The sequence below is a fragment of the Ictalurus punctatus genome, chromosome 12 (genome assembly GCF_001660625.3).
Source record: "Ictalurus punctatus breed USDA103 chromosome 12, Coco_2.0, whole genome shotgun sequence".
Lineage (NCBI taxonomy): Eukaryota > Metazoa > Chordata > Actinopteri > Siluriformes > Ictaluridae > Ictalurus > Ictalurus punctatus.
This window is the reverse complement of record NC_030427.2, coordinates 14,063,871-14,091,743: the sequence shown is the minus strand read 5'-3', so window position 1 is coordinate 14,091,743 and position 27,873 is coordinate 14,063,871. Positions and strand designations below refer to the sequence as shown.

General features: G+C 39.2%; 3 protein-coding genes across 3 annotated transcripts in view; 2 read left to right on the top strand and 1 right to left on the bottom strand.

Annotated features, from left to right (window-relative positions):
* Positions 1 to 316: 316 nt before the first annotated feature.
* pttg1ipa (PTTG1 interacting protein a) lies at positions 317 to 13,161 on the top strand. The gene is made up of 7 exons (XM_017482345.3): positions 317 to 554; positions 1,507 to 1,556; positions 7,849 to 7,957; positions 8,809 to 8,911; positions 9,103 to 9,168; positions 10,512 to 10,558; positions 12,782 to 13,161. Exons 1-7 carry the CDS (start codon positions 479 to 481, stop codon positions 12,826 to 12,828), a joined length of 498 nt encoding a protein of 165 aa, XP_017337834.1. The 5' UTR covers positions 317 to 478; the 3' UTR covers positions 12,829 to 13,161.
* A 1,913-nt stretch (positions 13,162 to 15,074) lies between these two features.
* sumo3a (small ubiquitin like modifier 3a) lies at positions 15,075 to 18,911 on the top strand. Its single transcript, XM_017482022.3, has 4 exons — positions 15,075 to 15,230; positions 16,162 to 16,290; positions 17,154 to 17,225; positions 18,021 to 18,911. Exons 1-4 carry the CDS (start codon positions 15,210 to 15,212, stop codon positions 18,081 to 18,083), a joined length of 285 nt encoding a protein of 94 aa, XP_017337511.1. The 5' UTR covers positions 15,075 to 15,209; the 3' UTR covers positions 18,084 to 18,911.
* The window catches only part of abcc6a (ATP-binding cassette, sub-family C (CFTR/MRP), member 6a), a 27,101-nt gene continuing 17,680 nt past the window's right edge, over positions 18,453 to 27,873 (bottom strand). The window contains exons 16-31 of the mRNA XM_017482021.3: positions 27,497 to 27,623; positions 27,217 to 27,393; positions 26,478 to 26,645; positions 26,023 to 26,206; positions 25,719 to 25,800; positions 25,260 to 25,371; positions 24,900 to 25,107; positions 24,319 to 24,629; positions 24,009 to 24,208; positions 22,513 to 22,639; positions 22,113 to 22,214; positions 21,386 to 21,532; positions 21,126 to 21,284; positions 20,864 to 21,030; positions 20,503 to 20,697; positions 18,453 to 20,238 (exon numbers count right to left, since the gene is read on the bottom strand). Coding sequence (XP_017337510.1) covers positions 20,130 to 20,238; positions 20,503 to 20,697; positions 20,864 to 21,030; positions 21,126 to 21,284; positions 21,386 to 21,532; positions 22,113 to 22,214; positions 22,513 to 22,639; positions 24,009 to 24,208; positions 24,319 to 24,629; positions 24,900 to 25,107; positions 25,260 to 25,371; positions 25,719 to 25,800; positions 26,023 to 26,206; positions 26,478 to 26,645; positions 27,217 to 27,393; positions 27,497 to 27,623 — 2,575 coding nt within the window. The 3' untranslated portion in view covers positions 18,453 to 20,129. The remainder of the gene's footprint in view (positions 20,239 to 20,502; positions 20,698 to 20,863; positions 21,031 to 21,125; positions 21,285 to 21,385; positions 21,533 to 22,112; positions 22,215 to 22,512; positions 22,640 to 24,008; positions 24,209 to 24,318; positions 24,630 to 24,899; positions 25,108 to 25,259; positions 25,372 to 25,718; positions 25,801 to 26,022; positions 26,207 to 26,477; positions 26,646 to 27,216; positions 27,394 to 27,496; positions 27,624 to 27,873) is intronic.

Genomic DNA, 27,873 nt, shown 5'->3' with positions numbered 1-27,873 from the left:
ATAATAGATATTATAAATCAACTTATTTTTCTCAGAATGTTGACATAACCAATAACTGTTTTCTCATGACGTAATTTTATCCCGAGAAAATCTTGCGCAAAAAGATTTTTTTTTTTAAATGTGAGGGGTGTATTCACTTTTGTGAGATACTGTATATACAAATATCTAATTTTCTTTTGCATTGGCCGAAGTTGGAAAGCTGCCCCCTCCAAAATGGCGGATCTGTAGCCGTATCTAAGGTGTCCTTTTTAATATGGAGGTAATAGTCGATCACGTGACGTGTGCGCCTTGCCCCTCCCCTCACTAAGCATAAGAAATCTGTCAGCGGTGTGTGAGGTTATAGGTGTTTACACCAGACCGTTCCGTGGTGTTTTAGCGAAGAGAAAGTGTTTTATGAAACAAAGTGCTGCTTCTTTATCTGAACGCTCGTGGATTAATTATCGTTTGTTGATAGTTTATTATTTTAAAGAAGATAAACATGAATTTGGGGATCAGTATTTCTCTATTTCTGCTGGTTTGTGGTTTGAGCTGGACCTTGGCCCAGAATGACATGAGTAAGATTATATATCTTTTATTTTTTATTGTATGATATAGATACAGATCACTGTAATATGTGTATTATATGATGTGTTTTTGCGTACATGTTATTATTTAAACTGTGCAGCTTTGCAAGTTATGCAATTTGTTTTTACACATTACAATCCATCTTAAGGGATCACCTTTTTTCTTTAAAAAAAAAAATCCCTTTCTTTTTTCATCTAGTAATATTATCTGACAGTGGAGAGACATTATAATACCGTAACACAAGTAATTGAAGTTTGAAACAATTTGTTTTTATACATTCCATTTCATCATGAATGATCACCCTTTATATATATATATATATATATATATATATATATATATATATATATATATATATATAAAGTGATTTTAAAAAATCTAATACCCTTAATTGATAATGCACAGACATTACAAAACAATAACAACATTCAACACAGCTGAATTACAGTTGTAGCTGAATGAGATAGTGAGACATTACAAAACAGTAAAAACTCACATTACATAAATATTTCCACTAGAATGTAAAGTCTCTTTAGTTCAGTGGTCCTTCCTGTACATAAGATTTCACTTGAAAATCATTTTACTTGTCCAACTTTTCCAACCTGATATAAAATTCCAACCTGACTAAAAAACTTGCCAGAGCTCGAGCATAAAGTATCCAAAACCACTCTAATCTCAGTTTGTCACTGTTTTAAAGCCTATTGTGCTGTAAAGCTGAATTCAGAGCTCAAATCCCTTCAGTCCTTCATCCTTTATTCTCAAGAGACCTTGTGCAATCGCTTGTGTGTGTTGGTAAAAGTAGGCCATGGAAACATCTGATCCCGCAGAGGTCCATGTCTTAAACAGACCTACAACCGGATATCCAAATGTCTTGTTCATGATTACACATTGTTCACCTAAACGTTTTATCCCATCCTTCTTACGGTTTTTTTCTTTCTCTAGCTTGTGAGAGCAAAAACGAAACCTGCGATCAATGTGTGAGTAATGTGTCGGTAAGTGAAGCCTTTTTTTGCTTTGGTTTGCTCTATGAAAATATACTTTATTCAGAAAATACAACTGCAGTGTAGTGTTTGGCGCTCCAAAGTCTACGGCATTGTTCATTAACTATTTTTTAAAAATTATTTTATAGAATTTTTTAATTCTCCATTTTGATTGGTCAGAAGGTGTTCATTAATTATCTATAGCATCATTTGTGACTTTTCCAAAACAGGATTTTTTTTTTGTAAAATGACAAGCTACATTTTTGTGTTATTTATTTCACACACAAAAAAGAGAGAGAAAAAAAACAGGCTGGTCAGGGAACGACTGTTTATAGCTGCTATAACATACAGTAAGTGATAACAGGAACAAACTTGTTTCATGGACTATTCATAACATTAGACTTAATTACAAACGGATAAAAAAAAATGTACAACTTCTTTTTCTTTAGTAAATGAAAATTCTTTGTATGTAATCGATGGCAAATTGCTGTGGAATGAATTTATCAGCTTTAGCACTGATTATTTTCCTATAACAGCAAACCCCTAAAGTGTATTATTTCATTCTTAAAACTCTCTCATGTTAGCTATAAATATTTCATTATAAATCTTTTGCAGTTGATTAGATGTGTAATTATTTCCTCTTATTAGTCACATCATATCTTGTGTATTTTCTGATCTCTCTTTCCACTCCACTTTCTATCCATTTTGTTTTAACGTGTCAATGAATCACAGCGTTGAGTATTTGCATATATACACAATGGCAAACTGCATCACAGCTGTTCTGAACCACGTTAGGTAGTGAGAAGAAGGGAATCAGCCTGGGTACAGTCAAGAATGAGAATAGGTCAGGGTTGCTTTAAATGACATGCTGATCGAAAGAAATTAAAAACAAGGGAAAAAGAGAAGCAAGAGTGTGTAGGAGCTGAGGAATGAGGATCTGGTATCTTATGTTTTTTGTGTGTGTATGTGGTATCTGTTAATCAACTCATCACACCCGAGAAACAGGTCTGGGTAGTGTGTGTGTGTGTGTGTGTCTGTGTGTCTGTGTGTCTGTGTTTATGTATATGTTTATTCTCTCTCTCTGTCTCTCTGTTATATCATTATGGAGTTACCTTTCTCTCAAAAGTAAAAAGTGTATATTAATGCCATTAACATGATGAGAATGTAGTTTTATGAATTTCAAATCCATAATTCTGATCTTAGTGAAGTTCAGTACATGGAATATTTGAACGAAACATCATCGAAAGATTCTTTGCAACTATCAGCTGATTATCTCTTTCCTCTTGTCCAAGTTTCATTGAGAAAGATTCAGTTCTTCTTTTTGGCTAAAGCTCCTGTCTTTTCTGCAAAAGTCCATTGTTCATCCTACATGCTTCATATTACAGTGCTTAAAATGTGTCCAATTAAATGAATAGTTTGAAAAAACAACATTAACGAGGCAACACAGCAACAATTCATACACAATTGTAGTGCATGATAAAATATCTGTGCACTTCCTATACATAAATATAATCAGTAACATTATTCTACATTGTCAAATAAATGGTAAAAAACAAAATCCAAATATGTCTTGTTTGAACCACAGAAGAGTCTGAAAAATATATTTTTTAAATGAATTCCTTGCATTTAAATATTATAAAACATATTTGAATCCAATGAATAAGTGGCAAAGATTTGATTCATTTCATTGTACTGAACCAAATGACTCAAATGAATCACTCAGGAAAAAAAAAATTCTTAAACAACTTTTTAAACAGCTCACTACTGCAATATGTGGAGGGCCGGGACCAAGCAGGAAGCTGATGGGCGGGGCTGAAAGAAAAAGTGTTATGAGTTGCACTTAAAACAAAATGTTAAATGTTTGTGGATTATGACTTTTTAAGTTCACATTTATGTTACCAGGACCTAGTATCTTCCAAACCTCTCCATCAGTAGTGCGTGTGGCACTGGTATAAGTGTAAAGGCTGATTTATACTTGCTGTTAACTACATGTACATGTACACAAGATGATTGTTGTTGAATAAATAAACTAACCAAATTGTTTATCAAATCTCACACGTATTTTAGCACTCTAGAGTTTTAGAGTACTCTTGAGAACTAACACTAACTGGTTTTTCTATTAGATAAAATTACTGAAAGGTCGGTTTTGAGTACCAGTCTTCTCGATTTTCTAAATATTATGGCATGTACGTGAGGGTTTTTGATTTGAGTCACGCCCACTGCAGAAAGTTTTAAAGAAAAACGGAGCATCTTTTTAACATTACTTTGCATGAAATTGTTAAACAGCTATAGTCCAAATTGAAAACCAGTTGAACAGAGACGTTTTGGCTCTAATGTGCCTTCTATTTGGACATCGCATTTAATCCTTCAGATGTATGATACGCGAGATATGAAAGCGAGTATGTGAAAAACACCGCTTGCGTAGCAGCTGCTCACGCGCACGTACACATGGTGAAAATAGATTTGTGCTTTATCAGGTACATCCCTGTTAGTGCAGGGTTTTTTTTTTTTCCAAAAACATTAAGTTAAACACTTATTGCACTTTATTACCATATTCAAGTCTTCAGCTCATTTTTCACATACACAGTGTGTGTTAATCATTCTTTAACCTTCAACAGCGTTAGTTTCTGACCTCAGGAATGCTGTCAGTTGGATATTTTTGGTTTGTGGTTTATTTACAACCTTTCACTGCTCAAAAATTCCAGTCATCCTGCTGCACCTGACATACTCGTACAAGCGTCATGCCCATTGTCATTGTTGTTTGCATGGGTTCAATCCAAACATGTAGCTAAGTAATTGAAGGGCCCAAGCACTGAACTTTAACCGATGAGCTTTCATGTGTGTTAATGTTTCCGTTTACATCCTCATTCCATGTTTACAGCAATGCGAAGGGCAAAGCATTTTGTTTTGTTTTGATGGTGCAGATGATAGACTGAAGAGGAGGGTGATATAGAGCAGGGTTTCCTAATGGACAATAAAATAAGGTGAATAAAAATTGGGTTCTCTCAGAACACACAAAGGACCATTTGTGTAAAATGCAGTTTGCCTAACAACAGTCCATCACTATACATTATTTGCATATTGTGCGTATGCATATAACACACATAAATTACAACCCCAATTTCGAAAAAGTTGGGACAGTATGGAAAATTACAAAAACAACAGTCATTTGAAAATTCAATTCAACGTGTGCTATATTGAAAACACAGTATTAACACGTTATTTGATGATTTTCTTTGTGAATTTAATTTATTTTTGAAAATATACACTCTTTTCAAATCTGATGACTGCAGCACACTCCAAAAGAGTTGGGACAGTCGACTGTTTGCTACTGTGGAACATCACCCTTTCTTTAAATAACACTTATTAATCGTTTGGACGCTGAGTGAAGGCACCAGTTGGTTAAGTTTAGCAAGTGGAATTTTCCCCCATTCATCCATTATACATTTCTTCAGCTGCGCAACTCCACAGGGCCTTCGTTGCCTTATTTTGCGCTTCATAATGCAGCACACATTCTCAATCAGAGACAGGTCAGGACTGCAGGCAGGCAATGTTAGCACCCGCAGTCTCTGCTTACGCAACCATACACTTGTAATCCGGGCAGAATGTGGTTTGGCGTTGTCCTGCTCTGGATGGCAGCATATGTTGCTCCAAAATGTGTACATATCTTCCTGCATTGATGATGCCCTCACAAATGTGCAAGTTACCCATGCCATGGGCACTGACACACCCCCATACCATGACAGATGCTGGCTTATGGACCAGACGCTGATAACAGCTTGGACAGTACTTTTCCTCTTTGGCCCAGAGAACACGACGGCTGTTTTGTCCAAAAAACTATTTGAATTGTTGACTGGTCGGACCACAAAACACGATTCCAGTGTGCTACTGTCCATCTCAGATGAGACCGAGCCCAGAGAAGTCTTCACGCTTCTGGACAGTGTTGATGTATGGCTTCTGCTTTGCATAGTAAAGCCTTAACTTGCATCTGTGGATGCAGTGGCGATTGGTGTTAACTGACAAAGGTTTACCAAAGTATTCCCGAGCCCATGTCAGGATATCCATTACAGACTCATGACTGTTTTTAAGACCGTGACATCTGAAGGATCGGAGATCATGCACATTCAGAAGTGGTTTTCAGCCTTGCCCTTTACGCACCGAGATTTGACCGGATTCCTTGAATCTTTTAATTATATTGTGCACTGTAGAAGGTGAAATGCCCAAACTCCTAACGATTCATCTTTTGTTGTTCTCAATGTTTTGGAATATTCGCTGACACATCTCTTGGAAGATTGGCGAGCCTCGACCCAGCCTTGCTCTTGAAGGACTAGGCATTTTTTGGAGGCTCCTTATATACCATGATTAGACGATTGCCTCACCTGTTTCACATCACCTTCTTATTTTAAATTGTCACATGGCTATTAGTCCTAAATTACCCCTGTCCCAACTTTTTGGGATCATGTTGCATGCATCAGTTTAAAAAAACTATGCAGTTGATTAGATAAAACATCAAATGCCTTTTTTTTTTTTGTTTAAATACAAGTCAAAGTACATTTACAAATCACTCCTCTTTGTTTTTATTAGCATTTTCCATACTGCCCCAACTTTTTCAGAATTGGGGTTGTAAGTATACAGATGAGAATGAGTAACAGCAATCAATTTCCATACAGTTCAAGTATTTTCTGATGAATTTCCCATAGTTTCACCATTTTACCTGTTAATTCACTACATGTTAATTATTAACACAGCTCACAATAGACTAATAGACTAAGCATTTATAGTTTGCATAAAAAACCTGTTTTTATTTGATACAATTAATCTAAGGTATGCAAAATGTTTAACGTCTATTAAAATGACCCTGCAATAGCAAAAACATGACCCAAGTATCCACAGCACTCATGGACGTGGTAACCCTGATAAAGAACATACACAGTATTTGGCCAAAAGTATGTGAACATTTGATCACCACACCCATATGTGGTTCTTCCCCAAACTGTTGGCAGAACGTTTGAAACACACAAATGTATCTTGTAGCTTTACAATTTCCCTTCACCGGAACTAAGAGCCCCAGACCTGTTCCAGCATGAAGACATGGTGTGTTAAGGTTGGAGTGGAAGAACTCGTGTTTCCTGTACAGAGTCCTGATCTCAACCCCACTGAACACCTTTGGAATGAACTGGAACACCGACTGCACCCCAGACTTCTTCACCAACATCAGTGCCTGATCTTACTAATGCTCTTGTAGCTGAATGAACACAAATCCCCACAACCACGCTCCAAAATCTAGTGGAAAGCCTTCCCAGAAGAGTGGAGCTTATTATAACAGCAAAGGGGGAATAAAACTGGAATGGAACATTTAACAAGCACATACTGGTGTGATGGGCAGGTGTCCATATACTTTTGGCCATATAGTGTATAATAGAAACAGACTCACCTAATTTTTTTTGACGTTTTTTAAGCTTTTTCTAAGTTTTAACTAATTGTGTGATGCACATTTGATTGTTCAGTTCATGTCTCTTTATCAGCTGCCGAGTGAACTGAGGCGTGTTGAGAACGTCAACAAAAGTAGAACAAGACGAGGTGTGGCAGTCTGACAGTGAGCTGTGATTACACCTCTTAGGCGTCACAATTTAGGGCATTTTAAACTCCTGTATGTCATTTGCCTTAAATGACATAGCACTTGGAGTGAAAACATAAAATGAAACATGAGTCATAAACACAATTATGGAGATTTGCAGGGAATCATTCTTAAAGCCAGGGTGTATTTACACTTACTAGAAAACTACACAAACATAGCACAGTCATTGGTGTTTTAAAGTAAGTCAGCACTGACCTAATAGACAATGGACCTAATAGATGATTAATAAAAAGAACATAATAAAAATCTGTCTTTTCTGTTGATTATATGCCACTCCGTTAATGCTGATAAAATAATACGCCTTATGAAAAACAGCTTTTAATTGTAAAATTGTTCTTGCTAAAAAAAAATTATTCCACTTTTTAATTAATTTACTCAGCTGGATGGGCAGGTTTCTGTAATTCTTTTTCAGAGCTTGTACGTTTCCATACAGAGGTTATACTTTTCCATCCAACATTTGTATAAATAAAGACGTGTGTTTTAAAAAAAATAAAAAGGGTTTTCAGACTGGGAAAGATGCAAAGGAACATATGAAACATAACAAACTATTAAGTAATTACATTAAGTAATTAAATACTGTATAGAAAAACTGAACATATACAGCATTTGCTCTGACAAGTAGTAAGGCCAGTCTGGGTGTCTTATTTCTTTTGTTCTCTTTTGCAGTGTCTGTGGTGTATAAGTACGAAATCATGCTTGACATACCCTTACAAATATATGCTGCCTCCGCACTCTCTGTGCCCGCTGAACGATGCCCGCTGGGGACAGTGCACAAGTACGAGACTACGCAACACTGTACACTTTTATACTTACACACACTGATAACAAAAGCCGAGCTCTGATAGCACATTGTTTTTCTTTGTTTTTTCTCAGACTTGAGTTTGTTCTGGCTGCATGTATTTATGACAAAATGGAAACAATGAAATGTACTTAACGTGCACTGCAGTGCCTGTACGTAATGCCTGTACATTACTGTGTTTTGTTTCACAGATGTGGTCTAATGGAATTTGTTCATTCATAATCATAATGATATCAGTCAAAATGTTTGAATCTCCTTTTCTGAATTAAGATCTCATACATTGTCTACAATCTAGTCTGGAGACAGAGAGGCTTCTAGCGAATCTTTTAAACATTTCAGACAATTTATATTTTGGATCATTATCCCACATTTCATTTTTAACCTTAAAAATAGAGATGCATGTTACAATATGGGGGCACTGTGGCTTAGTGGTTAGCACATTTGCCTCACACCTTCGGGGGTTTTCTCTGGGTACTCTGGTTTCCACCCCAGTCCAGAGACATGCATTGTAGGCTGATTGGCATGTCCAAAGGGTCCGTAGTGTATGAATGGGTGTATGAATGTGTGTGTGATTGTGCCCTGTGATGGACTGGCACCCGATCCAGGGTATACTCCACCTTGTGCCCCATGCTCACTGGGATAGGCTCCAGGTTCCACTTATCCAGTAAGGATAAGTGGGACAGAAAATGGATGGATGGCTGTTGCTATATTCTGATCAAATATCATGGGGGGTTGCAATTAGTTTACATTTGGTTCACTAACAGATACTAAGTGAGGCTCTGTTTCTTATTGAACTCTTATTGAATTGTATTTTCTTAATGACTCAGTAAACTTCCAGATCTTGATCATTACGCTGTCAGTGCTTGGTGCAATCATCATCATCGCCTTCTTCATCTGCCTCTTCCATTGCTGCAAGTGTGAGAACTGTGGGTAAGTCCACAAACGGCCTTTTTGACTCTCTTCAGGCAGTGTACACACCTAGCGTCAATGCATGTGGTGCTGTAAAGTTACGGCAGCGACGCAAGTTTATTTATGTCACATTTTTAAAGGCACACTCTCGGACATCATTGTCATGATTTTGTCATTGTTTTTCACACCCCAAATTGTCTCGCCCCTTTCAGAAACTCCATTCAAGAACGCAAGATGCAGCGGAAAGCAGACAAGAGGACAAATGCACAAGAGCAGCGGTAAATTTATTCATCAAGAATATTCAGTCTTGGGGCGCATTGACATATGTAGCATTTAGTCTGTTTGGATTCAGTTGCGGTCCAAAACAGCCAGTCCGAGAGCATCTGAATGCAGTTTGATTGCTGTGAGAAAGTGATTCAACTGTGAGTCAATTTGACTGCAGGAAGTGAATCAAGCAGCATTTTTTATAGACATGAGCTGCTAAATTGAGCTGCAAGGTACAAACTGAGCCAAAGGTCAGAGTTTTATCTATATGCAGAAATGTTCTGGAGATTTGAATAACTCCTGGATGTAATACTTGTTATTTATTTGAGTACTGAAGCATTAGCCCTGGCTTTGTATTCTCCATACTCGGGTGATGTTTTCTGATTTCTACACTGCTTGTTTCCATTTTCGAGCATATTTTTTACAAAGATGTTTTCAGCCCAGTACGCCCCTCCGCTAACTCTTTTTTTTTTTGCATTTTGGTGTGTTTAATAATGTGCTTTGTGAAACAAAACCAAATCGCTATTGAAACCATATATTTCACTCAGATTTGAACTCAGATTGGCACTCTTATTTAGTTGAAACCTTGGAATTATAAGGTTCTATCTGAATAATCAGCTCATTTTTACATGGGATCAAATTTCTGTAAGAGGTTGTACACCAAAATAGCTTAGAAATGTAAGAATATATATACATATAATATATACAGTATAAAATAATAAAGTATACTTTGGCTCAATATCTTACTCACAAAGCTGTCAGATAGGTAAGGAATAACACACGACAGACAGTGTTGTGTACATATATAATGCAATAATCATGTGGCATGGGACTGAATCTGAGTGCCGCTACCTCCATGAAGGCCATTATTTTTGTAAAACAGTGTGGTCTGGTGTGTGTTATTATACCAGCTTATACCTTATAACCCTCTGACCAATCAGATTCATTCATTCAAACGCACTGTTGTATATAAAATCTTATAATTCCAGGGTCTCGAATGTAGCGTTATTATGCTTCTAGTTTTTTTTTTGTTTGTTTGTTTTTTAATGACCTTTTCCATCTGGATATTTTCCTTTTATATTGTTAAATATAGAGTATCTTAAAGTTTGCTGTGTTCAAATGTTCATATTTATTCAAACACACACCCACACACACTGTCAGCCTTTCAGATACAGATCTCAGAACAAAAGGTTGAATGCCAGTGTCAGGTTGGATGTCATTCAAATTTTCCAGCAGAAACCGGTTTGACCGCCGTGCCTGCCTGAGAAATTGTGCATTTCTTGTGTGTGTGTGTGTGTGTGTGTGTGTGTGTGTGTGTGTGTGTTTACTAAAAGAATGCATTTTCCTTATTTTACAGGAGATCTGAGATGATGGCCAGACATGATGAGATTCGGCAGAAATATGGTAAGCGCTTCACAGAGTAATGCTTCATGGAATGAACACAGTGCTAAAAGGATTCTCTTGCTGACGCCAGCACTTTAGCAATCAGCACTCTGAAATCTGTTAAAGTGAACGTCAGGGTGTCTAAAACCATATCCTATCCACCAGGGGGTGTTGAATTTAGTAGTGATGCTAGGGAGATGTCCGTCGGTCGGTGGCTTGTGTTTTTGTTTTACAAAAAATTATTTAACCAGGAAAAGTCTCATTGAGACTAAGAATGTCTTACAAGAGTGTCCAGGTCAAGACAGGCACAATTTGTGGTACATAAACGGCTAGCAGATCTCGTTTTCTACTATGAGTCCCGCCTCCCTAACCCACGTCGCTAATAGGATTGGCTTTGCCGTTTCTTGCTAACGTGTGAGAGGCTGTAGCTACATCCAGTTGTATGAAGCACCAAAGCTCCATCAACTACATGCACATCATGCAGGCTACTGGTACGTGAGGAAGACACCATCCTTATACCAACAGTTCTGTTCTGTGCACCAAACTACAGGACAAATCAATTGTGTCTCATATTGATTGAACGACAGTGCATTTTTTCAATGTGTGACAATCCTGTATTAACGGGATGAGTGGCAAGCTTAAACATTAGTTTTTGTGTGAGTGTGTGTGTGTGTATACTTTGACTTGTAAAGTAGCTCCTAATGCCCAGCTTTATTTTTTTGGCCACCATCCTGACTCAGCATTTCACCAAATTAGCCTAACTGCCAAACACACACTGAGGTGACAGAAGCAATCCTGCCAGGTAGTATGTCAGACAGAGCAGGAAGAGAGGCAGGTGGAGAGGCAGGGTCACAGGTGAGGTCGAACAATGACATGGTGATATGTTAGTAGTGAGATTCAGTATTGTGACAAATATGGTTCATCCATATGTGTTTGAAATGAAAGCTTTGGATAGGCGCATATTTTTGTCGTCTCTGCGGACTGATTTTATGTCCCCACCAATGTCAAAATCAAACCTACGCCCTATCCACTATATAGTGCATTTTGGGAGCCTCAAACATTGTGGAAGCCAGTAGTTGAGTGTCTAAATAATGTAACTTATCAGGTATGGAATACCCACAATGCACTTTGTTGTAGAGAATAGGAAGTAGGGTGCTATTTTGGCAGTCACTATTTTGTCTATAGTAATGGGTGAATCACAAAAGTTTCATTGTTTTAATCACTCTTTCAAATGTAGGTATAAAGAAAACATTTTTTTTTCAGATCAGAAGAAGCAAAATCATTGAAACATGTTTGTGGAAAAGGAAGCATTGAGTCCCGATACCTATGTTTCCATCCGCGTATTTTTATGTGGATTTTGGAAGATCACATTTTAAAAATGCTGGATGGAAACACCAGCTGTGAATAAAATCTCCAAAATGCACATAAACTAACGTATGTGCTCAATTGAGGCGGATAATTTTTTTCATTCGATAAGAATAAACTACGATGGAAACACATTTAAAGAAAAATATTTCCTCGATATGCATCCAAAAAGTCATGTGACTAATGCCTCAACAAATCATGTGATTGGATAATTGGCTCATAAAAGCAAAAATGGCGGAGAGTGAGAGGTATTTTTGGATAGACGACGTTGCGATTGACTTTCCAGTTTCCCAGGAAGTAACGATTTTGTTCTCTTGAACACATGGGATGAAAACAGTGCTTTATTCACAAACGTTTTATGCGATATTCCAATTCTTCGCATAAGTTCAATTCGCAACTTGGATGGAAACATAGCTAGTGTGACACGGCAACTATTCAGTAAGAAATCAAACACTCTATGTTGTGCTGTTACAGGAAAATAATCAATGACCAGGTGGTGTGATGAAGCGAGTGATTGTTGACACGCCAGAGTTGGTTATTTTTCTATAACAGCACATCCTGAAGTGTTTTATACCTTTTCTATCACAGCAATTAGTCAATGATTATAATATGCCATTTAGCTAAAGAATGAAACGACAAACTTTTTGTTGCTTTATAGTTACATTTATTGTTGTGGAAGGTCTGTGAAACTTTTTTTTAATTATTTTTTTAAAAATGTTTTTATGATTAGACATTTTGTTCCATTGTTATAGCCGTTTTTAAAAAACGCAGAGGGAATTCTCCTTGAATGAAACATGCAGGTTTCTACTGGGAAAGTAAAACTCAGAACACTGACCTTGAGTTGGGTCTCGTATGTAAATACGTGCCTCTCTCTCACAGGTCTCAGCAGAGGCAGTGCCTATGCCAAGTTTGACAATTCTGCTTAAAGAGAGCCAGTGTTCCACATCTTGCCCTTGAGCCCTCAAAGCAGTCGCTGAACTTCTCATGGCTTCTCCTTCAACCCAAAGCTGCATTTTAATGCTGTCTGATGATTTCCTTTAACTTGATTTTTGATTGCTCAGTAGAACAGCTTACTGGATGACGATAACTTCTGAACTTCTTCTAAATGTTCTCTCCATACAAGCTTACTGTAAACCTTCGATTTTATTTATGTAGGTCAAAATGAAAGTCATGGATTTAATATAAAAATATGGAGACTGTTGTACTGTTGTCATTTGACTTTTACTTGGGAAAAAAAAATAAAATTCTATTTATACAAACATGTTTTATGTGTTTTTCACTTGTTTGACTGTTTGACCAGTGGCATTTATGCTCTGTTGTTACATACCTGCATTAATTCATTCAGTCATCTTTGATAAGCACTTTATACTGGTCCGGGTCTCTGTAGATCCCAGTGGATCCGGCTACCTGCTACACCATCATGTGTGTAAATTTGTCATGTCAAACTGACAATATTTTTGGATTTTAACCAACAATTCCAAATGTCGAAGAAGTCTTCATTGCTGTTCATAGACTTCAGTTCAGCAATCAACACAATCATCCCTCAGCACCTGATTGGACAGCTGAACCTACTAGGCCTGAGCACCTCCATCTGCAACTGGATCCTGGACTTCCTGACTGGGAGACCTCAGTCAGTCCGGATTAGGAATAGCATCTCCAAGAGAGGAGGTTCAGTGGCTAACGGACTGGTGGAGATCCAACAACCTGTCTCTGAATGTGGACAAAAGAGATAGTTGTTAACTTCAGGAGAGCACGGAGCAAATACTCTCAAACATCGATGTCAAGTTGTCAAGTGCACCAAATTTCTTGGTGTTCACAAGACGGAGAACCTCACCTGGTCCCTCAACACCAGCTACAATGCCAAGAAAGTCCAGCAGCGTCTCTAGTTTCTGCGAAGGCTGAAAAAAGCCCATTTCCCACCTCCCATCCTCAGCACATTCTACAGAGGAACTATTGAGAGCATCCTGAGCACCTGCATCACTGTCTGGTTCGGAAATTGCATCTTATCGGATCGCAAGACCCTGCAGCGGAGAGTGAGGACAGCTGACAAGATCATTGGGGTCTCTCTTCCCTCCATCATAGACATTTACACCACACTCATTGTGGATGACCCCACACACCTCTCACACACACTCTTCACCCTCCTACTGTCTGTATAAAGGTACCAAAGCATTCGGGCCCTCACGGCCAGACTGTGTAACAGCTTCTTCCCCCAAGCCATCAGACTCCTCAATACTCAGAGACTGGACTCCCTCTCTCTCTCACACACACACACATACACACTCTGAACTGAACACCATCCCACTCCCGTTGCAATATTTGCACGTTCCTGCATTGACTCTGTTGCATTTTTGCTGCTACTTTATATATATATATATATATATATATATATATATATATATATATATATATATATATATATATATATATATAAAAATAGTATTTAATTTCGTGACACTATTATACACTTTACCTGGCTGCTACTGCAATATCTGCTATGTCCATATGGTATAAGCTTTATCTGCTGAAGACTAAGTCATACAATGTTATGTTTACATTTATACTATTTTTAAATGATATTGTTACTCTAACTGCACTATCTCTTATATCGAACACGTCCACACTAGATCTGTGTACTGTTCAGCGCTACACTGAATCTCACTGTGCCTACTGTCCTGTTTTAGTAGTTACTGTACTGTCCTGTGTTGTTTGCACATGTTTGTGCACTTCATGTAAAAATGTGTAGGTTTTATTTAGTTCTGTGTCTCATGTAGTTAGTTTGGTGTTTTATGTAGCACCATGGTCCTGGAGGAATGTTGTTTCGTTTCACTGTGTACTGTACCAACTGTATATGGCTGAAATGACAATAAAGCCACTTGAACAACTGGACATTTTCTATACAAAAAAAAATTTAAATAATGATTTTGCAATTCAAATCGACTTCTCATGAATATCACAGCACTCACTGGGTAAATGCACTTGCAAACGCACGTCGAAGATTCCTTAATTAGAATTCACTTTGGAAGATTTTACAGATCCGGAAACAAAATGATCTCCATGCTCTTCTGCTGCTGGCCTCAATCTGGGGGTGGAGCTTGTGTTTTGCGCGAGCCCGGCGCGTTTGAATCGGGGAAAAAGCGCGCACTAGTTACGCGCGCTCTCGCGAGGGTCGGCCCACGTGACCCGGTGACGTCCAATCGTGTGCGGAGGAGGTAAAGAGTGGCGCGTTCTCGTGGCGGCTGGAAAGGACAGGCAGTTGTTGAGAGCGCATCTTGTATAAATTCATCAAACTCATTTTTTTGGCAAAATGTCTGAGGATAAGCCCAAGGTGAGTTCTGCGGGGTTTTTTTGTTTTTTTTTTTAAAGTACAATGGACGGATTTTGCAGACTGTAGTATGTTTTCATTTTGTATATTTTTTGCGCAGCCTTGCTGTAGATGGCAGATTGCGCATTTTGTGCGGGAGAAATGGACGCCGGCGTGCAATCATAGTATTTTTCCGCGCTGTTTTCTCATTTGTACGTTTAATCCGTGTGTAAGTGGTTTCTAAAATAACGCCTTGTGAAATGATTCGAAGCGACTTTCATTAAAACTGTAATGTTGTTTGGTTCTGGCGCGATTTCCCCCCAATCCGACGTCTTTCCTTTGCGGGTTTTTTCCTTTGTGAAAGCAAAGTGGCGCTTTTCGGCCACGTTACGCAAGTGGCGTAAAGAAACGCCGCAAACCCAACAGCGCGATTGGTTTCGCGACAACGGTCCGAGAATCAAAGGATTTAATAAGAATTCACCCTTTAACTCCTTATCAAGTTCGTATTTAGTCTGTACATTCGCTTGAAGCCACAACCAGGAACGCGTTTGTATAACACCGATCGCTTTTGCTGCGCAAAATGGCGCAGCGTACTCTACGCAAACAGCGCATCGCCTCAACAACACAACATGATGGATGTCTAAATGTTTATCATGACATGTGCCTGTTGTATCGGTGTCTTTTGGGGCACTAATTTTTAAAACTGATGGTATTATGTACGTAAGCGCAACCAAATTTAGCTGATGATATTTTTTTTACGTATCTTACGCAAAAAACGGCATGCACGAAAAACCAGCACGCGCATACCCCCCCCCGGAATCAACAAAATGTTGTTCAGGCCTGATTCAGGATGTATAAACAAGATATTGCTTGCACTGTACATCCACGGAAAGCCTGTTCACTGACTTTAGGCTACTGTATGATTTTATTTTGTGTGTGGCTTTTTTTTTATTAGGAGGGAGTGAAGACAGAGAATGACCACATCAACCTGAAGGTGGCTGGTCAGGACGGCTCTGTGGTCCAGTTTAAAATTAAGAGGCACACACCGCTCAGCAAGTTAATGAAAGCGTACTGTGAAAGACAGGTGAGTGCCTTGCAGAGCCTTTTTGTGTTAATAGTAGAATGACTGAGAAATAGTTTTGGTTTCACTTCTAGACACTTGCAGAAATAAATGGCACCCTTCTTTATCACTACATTTACATGTGGAAATGACGATTATAAAGCATACCTTTTATTGAAGCTCAAACCTGCTGGTTTGAAAATTTGGGTTAATTGGGTAAACCCAGCTTTGGGTCCAATATGGACTTAACCCAGCAGGGTGGGTTGAGATTTTAAAAATGAATTTAGTCATTCATTCATTAATTTATTCCCACTTGTAAAAGTAAAATGACTAAATTTTCTGATCTGTATACTCCGGTGCTAGCTGAGATAATGTTAGAGAAAATGTGAGGTAGTTTAAGTAGAAGTAACTACGTGTTAACTATAAATAGTTATGTAAGAATTTGACCTGGTCTTTCTTTCAGATTTTCTTACAATAATGCCCATTTGTCTTATTTACTTATTTTTCCAGTAAGCCAACTTCATCCTCACAAATAATGTAAGCTAGTGAACTTCTTTGTCATCAGGCTAACATGTCATGCCATTAAGCCAAGCTATCTACATGTTAATATATAATTTCAAAAGGTTTAATGAACTAAACCTTTTAGTTGGATATGAATAAAAGTGTACTTTTCTTTTACTTTTGCTTGCTACTCTGTGGAAAATTCCAAAAACTGAATCTTGATGTGTTGATGTACCCAAACGTCCGCATCAATCCAGTGTGTGTCATCTCGACTGTTTTTTTTGTTTTGTTTTGTTTTGTTTTATTTTTTGTAAATCCTCTGGACCTCCACTTTTAACATCAGTACCATTTTTGCACTTATACTGTTCTTATGCTGATTCTTGCAGGGGTTGTCGATAAGACAGATTAGGTTTAGGTTTGATGGACAGCCGATAAACGAGACGGATACACCGGCACAGGTGAGCCTATAGCCCTCATCGAACCCTGCGTTCTCAGCAGTGAGCAACAAGGCAACGTTCATTTTTTGTGTACACCATTTCAGCTACACCACCACAATTGGATTGCAATTTTCTGAAATATGATGTGGACAAGCAACAAATCAAAATGATTTGGCTCATGTTATTTCTCGGACCAATGCTACAGCATGTGTGGTCTGATGTTTCTTCAGGTCCTCACTCACAACTTTAGTTCTTGCTTGCAGTTAGTTCCCATTTACTGTTTTGTCTCTCAAAAGTAAAAAAAATGGGTAATGTTGGTTCCATTTCATCCTGTCATTTAGAGACTCTCATTGAATGTGAATAGAGACAGTGCAAGGAAAAATAACGTTTGGAAGGATGTAGCTTGCTTTGCTCATCTGCCAGCGAAGCTAGTACACAACCGAGCACAACGTGTACATCAAACACAGATGTATTTTAAACAGAAGTGGTGTGTAGACTAAACATTTTGGTTGGTATCACATTGTGACTTGTTGCTTACTAGTGTGAACATACGGTAAGGTTTCTTATGATTAATTGTTTTAGTTAATATTAGTGGTAAATTTGTTTTGTTTTTTTTTGTTTTTTTGAGATTGTTCATGCGTTTGCATGGGTTTTTGACGAATCCCAATTATCCATGCTAGCATACTAGCCACAGTATTGCAGTATAGCAGCTGCCTGGTAATGTTAGGATTATTAAATCTACATTAGATAACCTCTCCATTTAAAAAAAAGAGTGAAAGTCACCCTCTTAACAAAACATTTTCTTGTTTGGTTCAGTTGGAGATGGAAGACGAGGACACTATCGACGTATTTCAACAACAAACAGGCGGCCATCGCTAAATGCTCTCCTCCACACAGCGGAGATCTCCCTCGGCTGTTTTATTTGACTCGATTCCCATGTTTAACTGTGCTGTTTATTTACTCCTTTATGTCATGTTGGTTTGGATGTCCTCCCTAGTTTTCATAGGGTTGGGCTCTTATTCTCTTTTTTTCCCTTTCTTTTCCCTCCCCCAATATTTAAAGATACATGAGGTAACGTGTGGCTAAGAGGCAAATCCAAGATGGCTGCCGTAAGGTTCAAAATGGCTGCCGCTGTATGAACAGAGAGCCCATTTTCTTGAGAAAGCCAAGCCCTGAGTTTCCTGACCTGATAAATAAAATGGTCCTTTTCCATCAGTTTGAAACCTGCCAAATTATGAGGAGACCAGATTTTGTTTTTTGTTTTTCTTTGTTTTTTTTCTTCCTCTGTCTTGTGCAGCTTTAATTCTATTTTTAATCCGTCATGTTTGTTAGCAGAAAGGACGCCCATCCAGCTTTATTTGGTCCAAGTGCAGAAATCTTTGGTCTCTTTTCGGACCAAGCCCCAAATATGTCCTAGATTAGTCCAGGTTTTTATTATAAATATCCCAAGTCCCTATTTTTCCCCGTCATCTTGTCTTTCAGAGGCAACAAGTTGTCACTCTCTGCTCTGTGATGGACGCCCATCACCCCGAAGAGGCATAGTCTTATTTGTCCCAGTACAGTCTGGCGTCCATAAGGGTTGGGACTGAATCAGTGTCCATGTCGTCTTTTTTTTTTTTTTTTCTTTTTTTTTTTCTTCTGTACTGATTTGTACATTATTTGTCGTCCTTTACTACTGTATACAATAAATATAGTTTGGTACTCAGATTTCTTGCCAGTGCTTTGTGTCTGTCTAAATACTTGTGTGAATTCACATATTTTCAATACTCAAGCAGATTATTGTCCAAAAATGTTTTAATATTTTACATATACAGATGAAAAAATACATACAAACCAATTTTAGAAGACCTTGTCATACATAAGCAAATGTGTATAAATAACTGCATAGGCACCTGAACTTTCAACTTTGCATAATGTTGTAATGTTTTTCAGCAACTATTGAGTTACAGTAACAGAGCTGTTATATATTATACAAAATATTACATTTGATTGGTTTAAAAAAAAAACCTGAAGTGCAAAATTGAAGAAAATCAAGTGTAATATAGCCCATTTTCCTGATCACTACTATTTGTAATAATTAAATAGTATCAAGATCTGGATTTGTGGTATTTTTATTTATTTATTTATTTTTTAAAGTCTGAAATCTTCATGAACATTTTATGTGTTTACTTTGCTAGAAATAAACAGGCACCGCAACATAGTTGGACTTCCAGACCGTGTTCCTCCTAGACGCCCTCATAAAAACTCTGAAATTGCTTCCGAGTGGGAGAGTCTCAATATAGAGCCACTATGGAGAGCATTTCCTGTGGATGGAGTGTCTGCAACACTGTCAGTAAACTTGTTTCTACCAAGCTTCTCCTTAGTTTCTGGCCCAAATACAGAAGCACTATGTTCCCTTCATTAAGTGTAGGAGTGCTTTGTGTCGTTCACATTCTTGATGTATTGGAAAGCTTTAGGTGATTTGGCGTAGCTAGGACCAGACACAGTGCCACTTGTCTCTTATGTACAATTATTTACACATCATTTCCTCCAGCTCAAGTCTCATCAGCTCGTAAACTGAGATGAAACAAGCAAAGAACTGAGAGATCTTCCAGTTCCAAAGGGTTACTGCATACAGTTTTGGTACCGTTGAGCATGTTGACCTGAGTATATAAGTTTTCAGCTTGGCTTCATTGAATATTACAGGAAGTGCTTTTGTAAAAAAAAAAAATTAAACAACAAAAAAAACATACTTGGAATTTCTGGAAATGATTACCCTTCTTATTTATTGAAGCACCAAGTTACTTTAATAGCTTTTCTTTCTTTCTGCATTATGACACTGGCCAGCAGGGGGATGCCCCTTGGTGTGACTGATACTTGAAGTCCACCACAAGGTTGCGCCAGCGGGCTACAAACCAGTTCAGAGCACAGCTTCATAGCATACGTTTACACCAACCCGGCTTCTCTGCACATCCGATAAAACTGGCCTCTCTGTGCAATCAGGTTAGCAGGAGAGTCCATTTCCATTATGTGCCCTTTGTCCATTACAAGAACCCTACGAAGGAGTGATACAATATCATTAATTCCTGTTTTTGTACCTTTTTTTTTTTTTTTTTTTTTAAAACATATTACTACCTCTAGTCTCAGCCAGATGCCCTGTAAACCTTTCTGAAACGCTTTCTAAAAAAAATCAAATCTAATAGCGCACCTCCTCTTCGTATCTGTATTTATATCCGTTTAGAACACATCATCTGTTCATTGTGAATAATGTTTTCCTATTCGGTTACATTGCTACGACCTGCATACTGTGAACACTTACTTGGTGTAGTCCATGATGGTGTTGAGTCTGTGTGCAATAGTGAGCACCGTGCAGTCCTCAAACTGGCTGCGGATGGTGGACTGAATTAACGTGTCCGTTTCCAGGTCCACTGCTGCCGTGGCTTCGTCCAGAACCAGGATCTTCGTCTTCCGGAGGAGAGCCCTCGCCAAACATACTAGCTGCCTTTGGCCGAGACTGTAGGACAAGAAAATAGTGATCCTCTAAAAATCATGTATCCATCAACTGCCAATAGATGTAGACACATTAGCAATATGGAAGGTAAAAAGGCAAATGAACAGTATAGTAGATATTTAGCATTATTCAATTGTTAGATGGTGTTGAAGAAGCTCAATGTTCTCACCTAAGGTTTTCTCCTCCTTCTGAGCACTCGTAATTGAGTTTATCAGGCAGCCCGGAGACGAAGTGCTTCAGATGGGCCAGTTCTAAGGCGCTCCACACTTCCTCATCGGAGTATGCATCAAATGGATCCAGATTCATGCGCAATGATCCGGAAAACAGCACTGGATCCTGTAGGAACATGTGAGAGAACCACTTTTATTAAAATTGCACTACGTACTAGGGTTTTTTTGTTGTTTTTTTTTTTTAAGTCACTAGACTCTCACCTGTGGAATGATAGTGATGCGGGATCTCAGATCATGGAGTCCAAGATTAGCAATGTTCACCCCATCTATGTAAATCTCTCCTTTTGCTGCCTCCAAGATGCGGAAAATTCCCAAGGCCAGTGATGACTTCCCTGCACCGGTCCTTCCCACAATGCCGATCTAAAAGCATGGCAGTGCAATTTCATGATTAACAAAAATGACATAAATGAGGCATTAAACTGAGCAGTATTTTGGTAAGTATGATGATTTAACTTTTTTACCTTCTCTTTTTCTTGGATATGTAGTGTGATCCCTTTCAAAGCAAACTCAAGACCTTTACGGTACTGCAGCCCATAGTCCTGGAACTCTATGGTTCCTGTTTGAGGCCAAGCAAGTGGTAGTGAAATATCTTCTGAGCTCCATTCAGCCTTCAAAGAGAAAATATAGAATGCTTTTCTCCCCATTTATGGACAAATATAGTTCAAAAATCTGTTTTGATTTTAGACCGTAGGTTGGTTGTATTCATTACCACATCTCAGATTACAGGATCAGATTTGTCTTAAAAGGAATAAAACACTTGGAGGTGTGCTATTATGGTAAAAAAAAAAAAAAAAAAAAAAAAAAAGCAAAGAAAAAGAAAAACGTCTTAAAGACGTTCCTGTGTTACGGCTTTATTTCTGACTGTTACAAAAATGCTGACACTGCAAACTACTTCCAGAAACGTTAAATAAATGTCTTCTTACAGAATGTCAACAATTACACTTTTTTCTTTAAACTGATTATGTGGAGCATCTGCCATACAATCCCTGTGACTTCAGTAATATTATAGATATAATATTTGTAGCCTGTTATTTGTAGCCACAACTACCATCAGAGCTGATGTAATATAAAAATAAATAAATAAATAAACCCAACCCATCAGAATTGAGAATTCAATAGCCCTGTGGTGTAAAACTGTATAAAGATATACACAGAGGAACTGGCCCACATTGTTCAGTCTTTGCTCACCTCTTTGGGCGTGTCTGCATACTCTTTGACTCTCTCGACTGACACTATGTTGTTTTCCACATCCGTCCATGACCGCACAATCCAACTGAGGATGCCTGTCACCTGAAACATAAACAAATAAAGCTTAGTTCAAATCCATGCCGGAGGTTCGGGATCTGGATAAGCCTGGGCTAAAGCTTTCGGTTTCCTTGTCATCTCAAAAAACCCACAAATTAAGTCATATTCAGTCAGATGGTGCTTTTGCAAGATGGTAGGATTCTCTTTGAGGTTAGACAGCATAAAAGACAGAACACTGCAAAAGCGTAAAAAGAAGATGAGAAAGAAGGATACAGTGACAGCTCCAGGAGATCATGTTGGGATCCCATGGTGGGGATTGCAAACATTTGGTAATAACTCTCACCTGAAGAGAGTGAGACACCGCCAGGCCGACAATCCCAGGACTCAGAGTGTCTTTGCCCATCACAGAGAGAATGGCAGCAGCGAGAACGACACCATTACCTAGGAACTCCAGGTTCACGGCCAGCCATCTGTAGAGGAGCAAGTAAACATTTGTCAACTCCACAGATCCCACTGGTTTTTTTTTTATTTTTTTTTTTTACCAAGCCTGGTTTAACTGAAAGTGATGTTAACAGCTGTGACTTTTGCAAAGAAAGGGCATAAAGAATCCCAGTATGTTAACACTGTTGACTTGTACACGACCTCTGTGACTTTTTTCTGAGACTGGTTTCAAATGTCCGTGTGCAACGTTTGCAAACAAATGGCAGCCTATGCTTTCAGAGGGCCACTTTGTTATTCCATACCAGCACCTTGGCATTTCTTAACATCACTGTAACCTCAGAATGTCATGCTGCAGGTGAGAGCAAGAGCACAGCATCAGAAGGAAATGTGTATAGCATTTGTTTATATCACTCTGGAGGAAGTAGATACATTTGAGACAGGATGCAGTCCAAGGATAGCATTTCAATGTCAAGAGTCTTGCTCAGTGTCTCAACAGTGGTTCTCTTGCAGTGCTTGGATTTGACCCTTCCAATTACTAGTTAACCACTAATTTGTATCCAGAGACTTTTTTGTAACCAAAGTGTGGCAGAATCCATTCCAAGAAAACATACATCAGAGCTGCTGAAGGTTAATGGCTTTGTTAAAAAGCCCAACAGTTGAAAATCTAAGGTTGTTTTCACACTTGTGGGTTTTTCCAGACTCTGGGCTGTTGGCCTCAAGAGTTCAGTACAGAGTTGGTGAAGTTTTAAAGCTGTTCTCATGCCTGGGAGTGGTCCAGAGACCTAAACCCTGGTCTCAAATGGTGGTCTCGGGCTTTAACCGAACCATGGTGCAGTCTGTAAAAGGTAAGGAAGCTATCTGCGTTCAGCACTGCATGCCACTTGTCACAATGCTTCCTGTTTATACTTTCAAGAAGGTTGTTATTGTCAGAGGAGGAGATGGAAATTCTTATACAAGAATGGTGCCTGAGTATTGGTACAACTGAGAAATAATGGGGGGGGGGACAGCAAACAGATGAACCTTGTACCTACCCTTTTGCAAACCTGCATGCACAAACATGATGTATGGAATGCACAATCATTTGAGCTATTCTTCTAGGTGAAAGCAAAACTGTTATTTTGAGCCACTCCCCCAAATGAGCTCAGAATCGGTCCCTGGTACAGAATCACATATTTGGGACAAGTGTCACAATGCATTAAGATTTGAACCTTTATAACCTTCTGATCATCAAGCATGAACTTTACCCACTGAGCAAACCTCTGACCATAAAGTAAGGGCAAATCAATAGCTGAACTCAATAGTTACAGATACCACCCTGGTGATCATATTTTCCCAGAAGCCAAATGTTTAAATGACTGATTATGTAAGAAACCACCTTTGTACAGCAGGGTGTCTTACCTGGTTGCCACAAATCGGGGGAAGTAGGCAGTCTGGTTGTGATCCACCCTCTGATTGGCCTGCAGAATGAAGCGTGGTTGCTCACCGAAGGCCCGGATCACACTGGCGCCTTGCACCGTCTCGTTAAAGTGGGTGTAGATGGGAGAACGGCTCACGGACTCCAAACGTCTTAGTTGGCAAGATGTGGCCACATAGAAACTCTTCAGTAAACAAGTGAGAGAGATGAAAAGTCAAAACCCAGTCAAATGAATCCAGCATTCCCCTTGGTAAAAAAAGTCCATTCTTAACAGCACAATCTGTGTTTGTTTACCTGCACAAAGGTGTAGAGCAGTGCCAAAGGAAGAATGATGACTGCGGCAAAAGGTGTAGCAAGCAGCACTATGATGCACACCTCCATCAGCTTGAAGACGTAGCCCAACATCATCTTAAGGCCATCAGGTATCATGCAGTCAATGGCATCGATTTCCTTGGCGAAGCGATTTAGCAGATTGCCGCTGGGAGTGGACTCGAAGAAGGACATGGGTGAGTGGAGCACATTCTTCAGCAGGTCCAGGTGCAACTGGCGAGATGCAATGATTCCCCCAATAGAGATGGCCACTGTGGTCCCAAAAATGGCTATGCCTGAAATAAAAAATAGTGAGTTTTTTGAAATGGCAAAACGCGAAGGATATAGTATAACAAGGTGGAATTTGTGGGTTAGCGAGCTAAGTTCAAGCTGATAGTACAGTTGAATAAAGTTATTTTTGGTTCAGGCTGCTCATTCACAAGCGAGTCACGGCAACTGGACTTGTATTAAAATGGTTTCACGACCGGTTTCACTGGTTGACTGATTACAACAAAAAAAAAATTGGTATTGTGCATCGGACTGGGCAGGTTCCACTCGTCAAATACCTTGTGCAAACCCGAGAGCTCCGTAGACTCCCAGCTTCATGTCGGCGTTGAGCTGTGTACCATTGATAATGGGCTCGTCAGCCCACATGCTGAGCCAGTAGTTGTATGCCAGAGAAGCGCCCTGCTGAAAGGCGTACAGGAAGAGAATGGGCACGATCAGAGCCAAACTGATGGTGCGGAAGTACTCGACATACATCTCCAGTTTCACCTGGAAAGGTAGATGGAGACAGAAATCTGAGCAACGGCCATAAAATAAGATCAAATACAGCAACACAACATTGTTCATTGGTTATCTTGCTGAACGCTGAAAGGTTTTAATCTTAACTGTAATTGTAACTTTAGAGTACATGACAAACTCACCCTGCCTATCCGAGCCTTGTCCACTTCAGTCAGTTTCCCCAGGTCTTCAGGAATTTGTTCCTGCTCAATATCAGGGTCTACACTCTGAATAGTGACACTGTTTGTGTCACCACTGAGGCAAAGGGAAAGAGGGTTAGTGAGTGCAAATGCTTCTATCATGGACAACACATGGGAATGATCTCAAATACTTCTAGTTATTAGAACCAGACCCAGTTTTCACCAAATGAATCCTAATAAATATTAGATATAATAATGCAGGGGTTTCCAGTTTTATCTGCAATAGGCCAATGTGGCGGCATGTTTCGTTCGGAACAATCAGATTCTACCTGTTTAATGATGGAATATTGGCCTTCAATTTACCTTTAGGTGTGGCACCTGATTGGTTGGAATGAAAAGCCTATAGTCCATTGGAGATAAGATTGGATGCCCCGGTACTAGTATTTCTTTGGTTATACTCACCCAATTAGTTGCTCCTGAGAGAGGTCCCTGGAGAATGGCATGAAATCTGTTACGCTGAGCCTTGAGCAGGACTTTCTAGAGCCTGAAACAAGAATACAAGTTCTCATTTGACATCAAAATTAATAGCTGAGCAATTTGACTAGGTGTTAATAAGGCTATCCAATAGGGATGCATTAATACTATTTTACTACAACTCAATACCAGTATTGGTATGTATGCAAACCTACTGTTCAAATATGACAAGGTATTATTGCATAAAAAAAGATCAAAAGTATTCTGGACATATTGAAAGTGTTTGATGTACCTCTCTGTGTGGAGCACTCCTTCCTCTCAGAGCTGGCAAAAGTGTGGATAAACTCTGCAAAGGCTCCATTACGGTTCAGTAGCTCCTGGTAGGAGCCGCTCTCAGTGATTTCTCCCTCGACCAGCACCAGGATCAGATCGGCCTGGGGCAAGAAGCTTGTCCCATGGGTCACCAGGATGCGAGTCTGCCAAAAGTAGAACAATGTAAACCTTCACAGAAAACTGCACTGCCAGCCAAGTGTTCAGGGATCATTTTTAGAAGTGGGTTTGAGCATTTTTTTGCATACAGTGTGCTATGTCTGACTCCATGCCAAATCCAATGCATGCGAAAAGCTCAAACACTAGCACCCATGTTTGCTCACATATAGTTGTCACATTTACTGATGTTAAAAATGGTGTTGTTTCAATTCTCTCTTTGCTCTGTCAAAGAAAAAAAAAGTAAGAGCTTTATTTCACCTTGTCTCTCAGCACACCCTTGGGCCCGATGACCTTATCAAAGATGTGCTGACCCACATGGGCATCCACAGCAGAGAGAGGATCATCCAGCAAATAGATATCAGCTTTCCTGTAGACAGCACGAGCCAGACTCACCCTCTGCTTCTGACCTCCGGACAGGTTTAAACCCTGTGAACAAGTCAGGAATTTTAAAACACACTTGCAAAAAATTGTTATGAAAAACTAAATATGGGAGAAGGACAACCTTTTTCATAATTAACTTCCTATAAATACCCACCTTTCTTTCTCCACTAGTGACAAAGTTTCCTCACTGTGTACCCCCAATATTTAACACCTCCCTCCCAAGAGAACCAAGCCACCCAGAACCCCAAGTTCCCAGAGTTCTCCCTACATTTTACAGTAGCACAGTCATTCAAGCGGTTTAATTGAGGGGGTGTACTGCACTTGCAGTTCAAATTATAGGAGCTGTGTTTTGAAAAGTTAAAATGTTAGCGGAAAGGCACTCCTAGAAGGAGAAGGGTTACTCAGTGGTTCTTTGTATGTGTAAAAAGTTTACACAAAGTTTAAACAAAACTAACCCTTAATGGTTCTTTGGTTTATCTCTCTGTAGAATCTGCAAACCGGGTTTCAAGTAGAATTCTTTTATTTAAAAACACTTAACTATGAGGAGAACCCTTGAGGAACCCTCAGTGATGAGCAAGATTAAAAGTTTTCTTCAATGAGTGGAGTTCATGAGCACCTTCTCGCCGATCTCAGTGGCGTCTCCTGCTGGCAGGATGTCAAGGTCGGGCAGCAGAGCGCAGGCCTCCACCACACGCTGGTACCAGCTCTTCTTCTTCTCCCTACCAAACAAGATGTTGTCCTGAAGTGTAGCATTTTGAATCCAGGCCTGCTGAGGGACGTAAGCCACCGATCCCTACAAAACCATTAACAGAGTCCACATAAAGACTCTAAGATACACCAAGGCGTAATCAGAATGATAAAAACTTTAACATATTTTCTAATTCATCTATTGTTACCTTGATAGAAACACTACCACTTCTTCTCTCTGTCTCTCCGAGCATAGCGGATAGCAAGGAAGACTTCCCGCTTCCAACGTGGCCAACAACTGCAACCAATGCACCATGAGGAACTCTAACACTGATCCTACAAATACCATAAATATATTTACACACTGCTGCTAATTGCAATAGGATAATTCATTCATTAAACCTATACCACAGCACTATGACAGCAGCTCTGACAGTAGTTCCAGCTGCAAGGCAAATCACAGGTTTATGTTACTGTGCTTGTTCTAGGAATGTGTATGGAAGAGAATATGTACGGAGACATTTAACATATATGTAACATTTTATGAAGGATTCTCCAGCGTTAGCATTTTGGTACAGGTAAAACT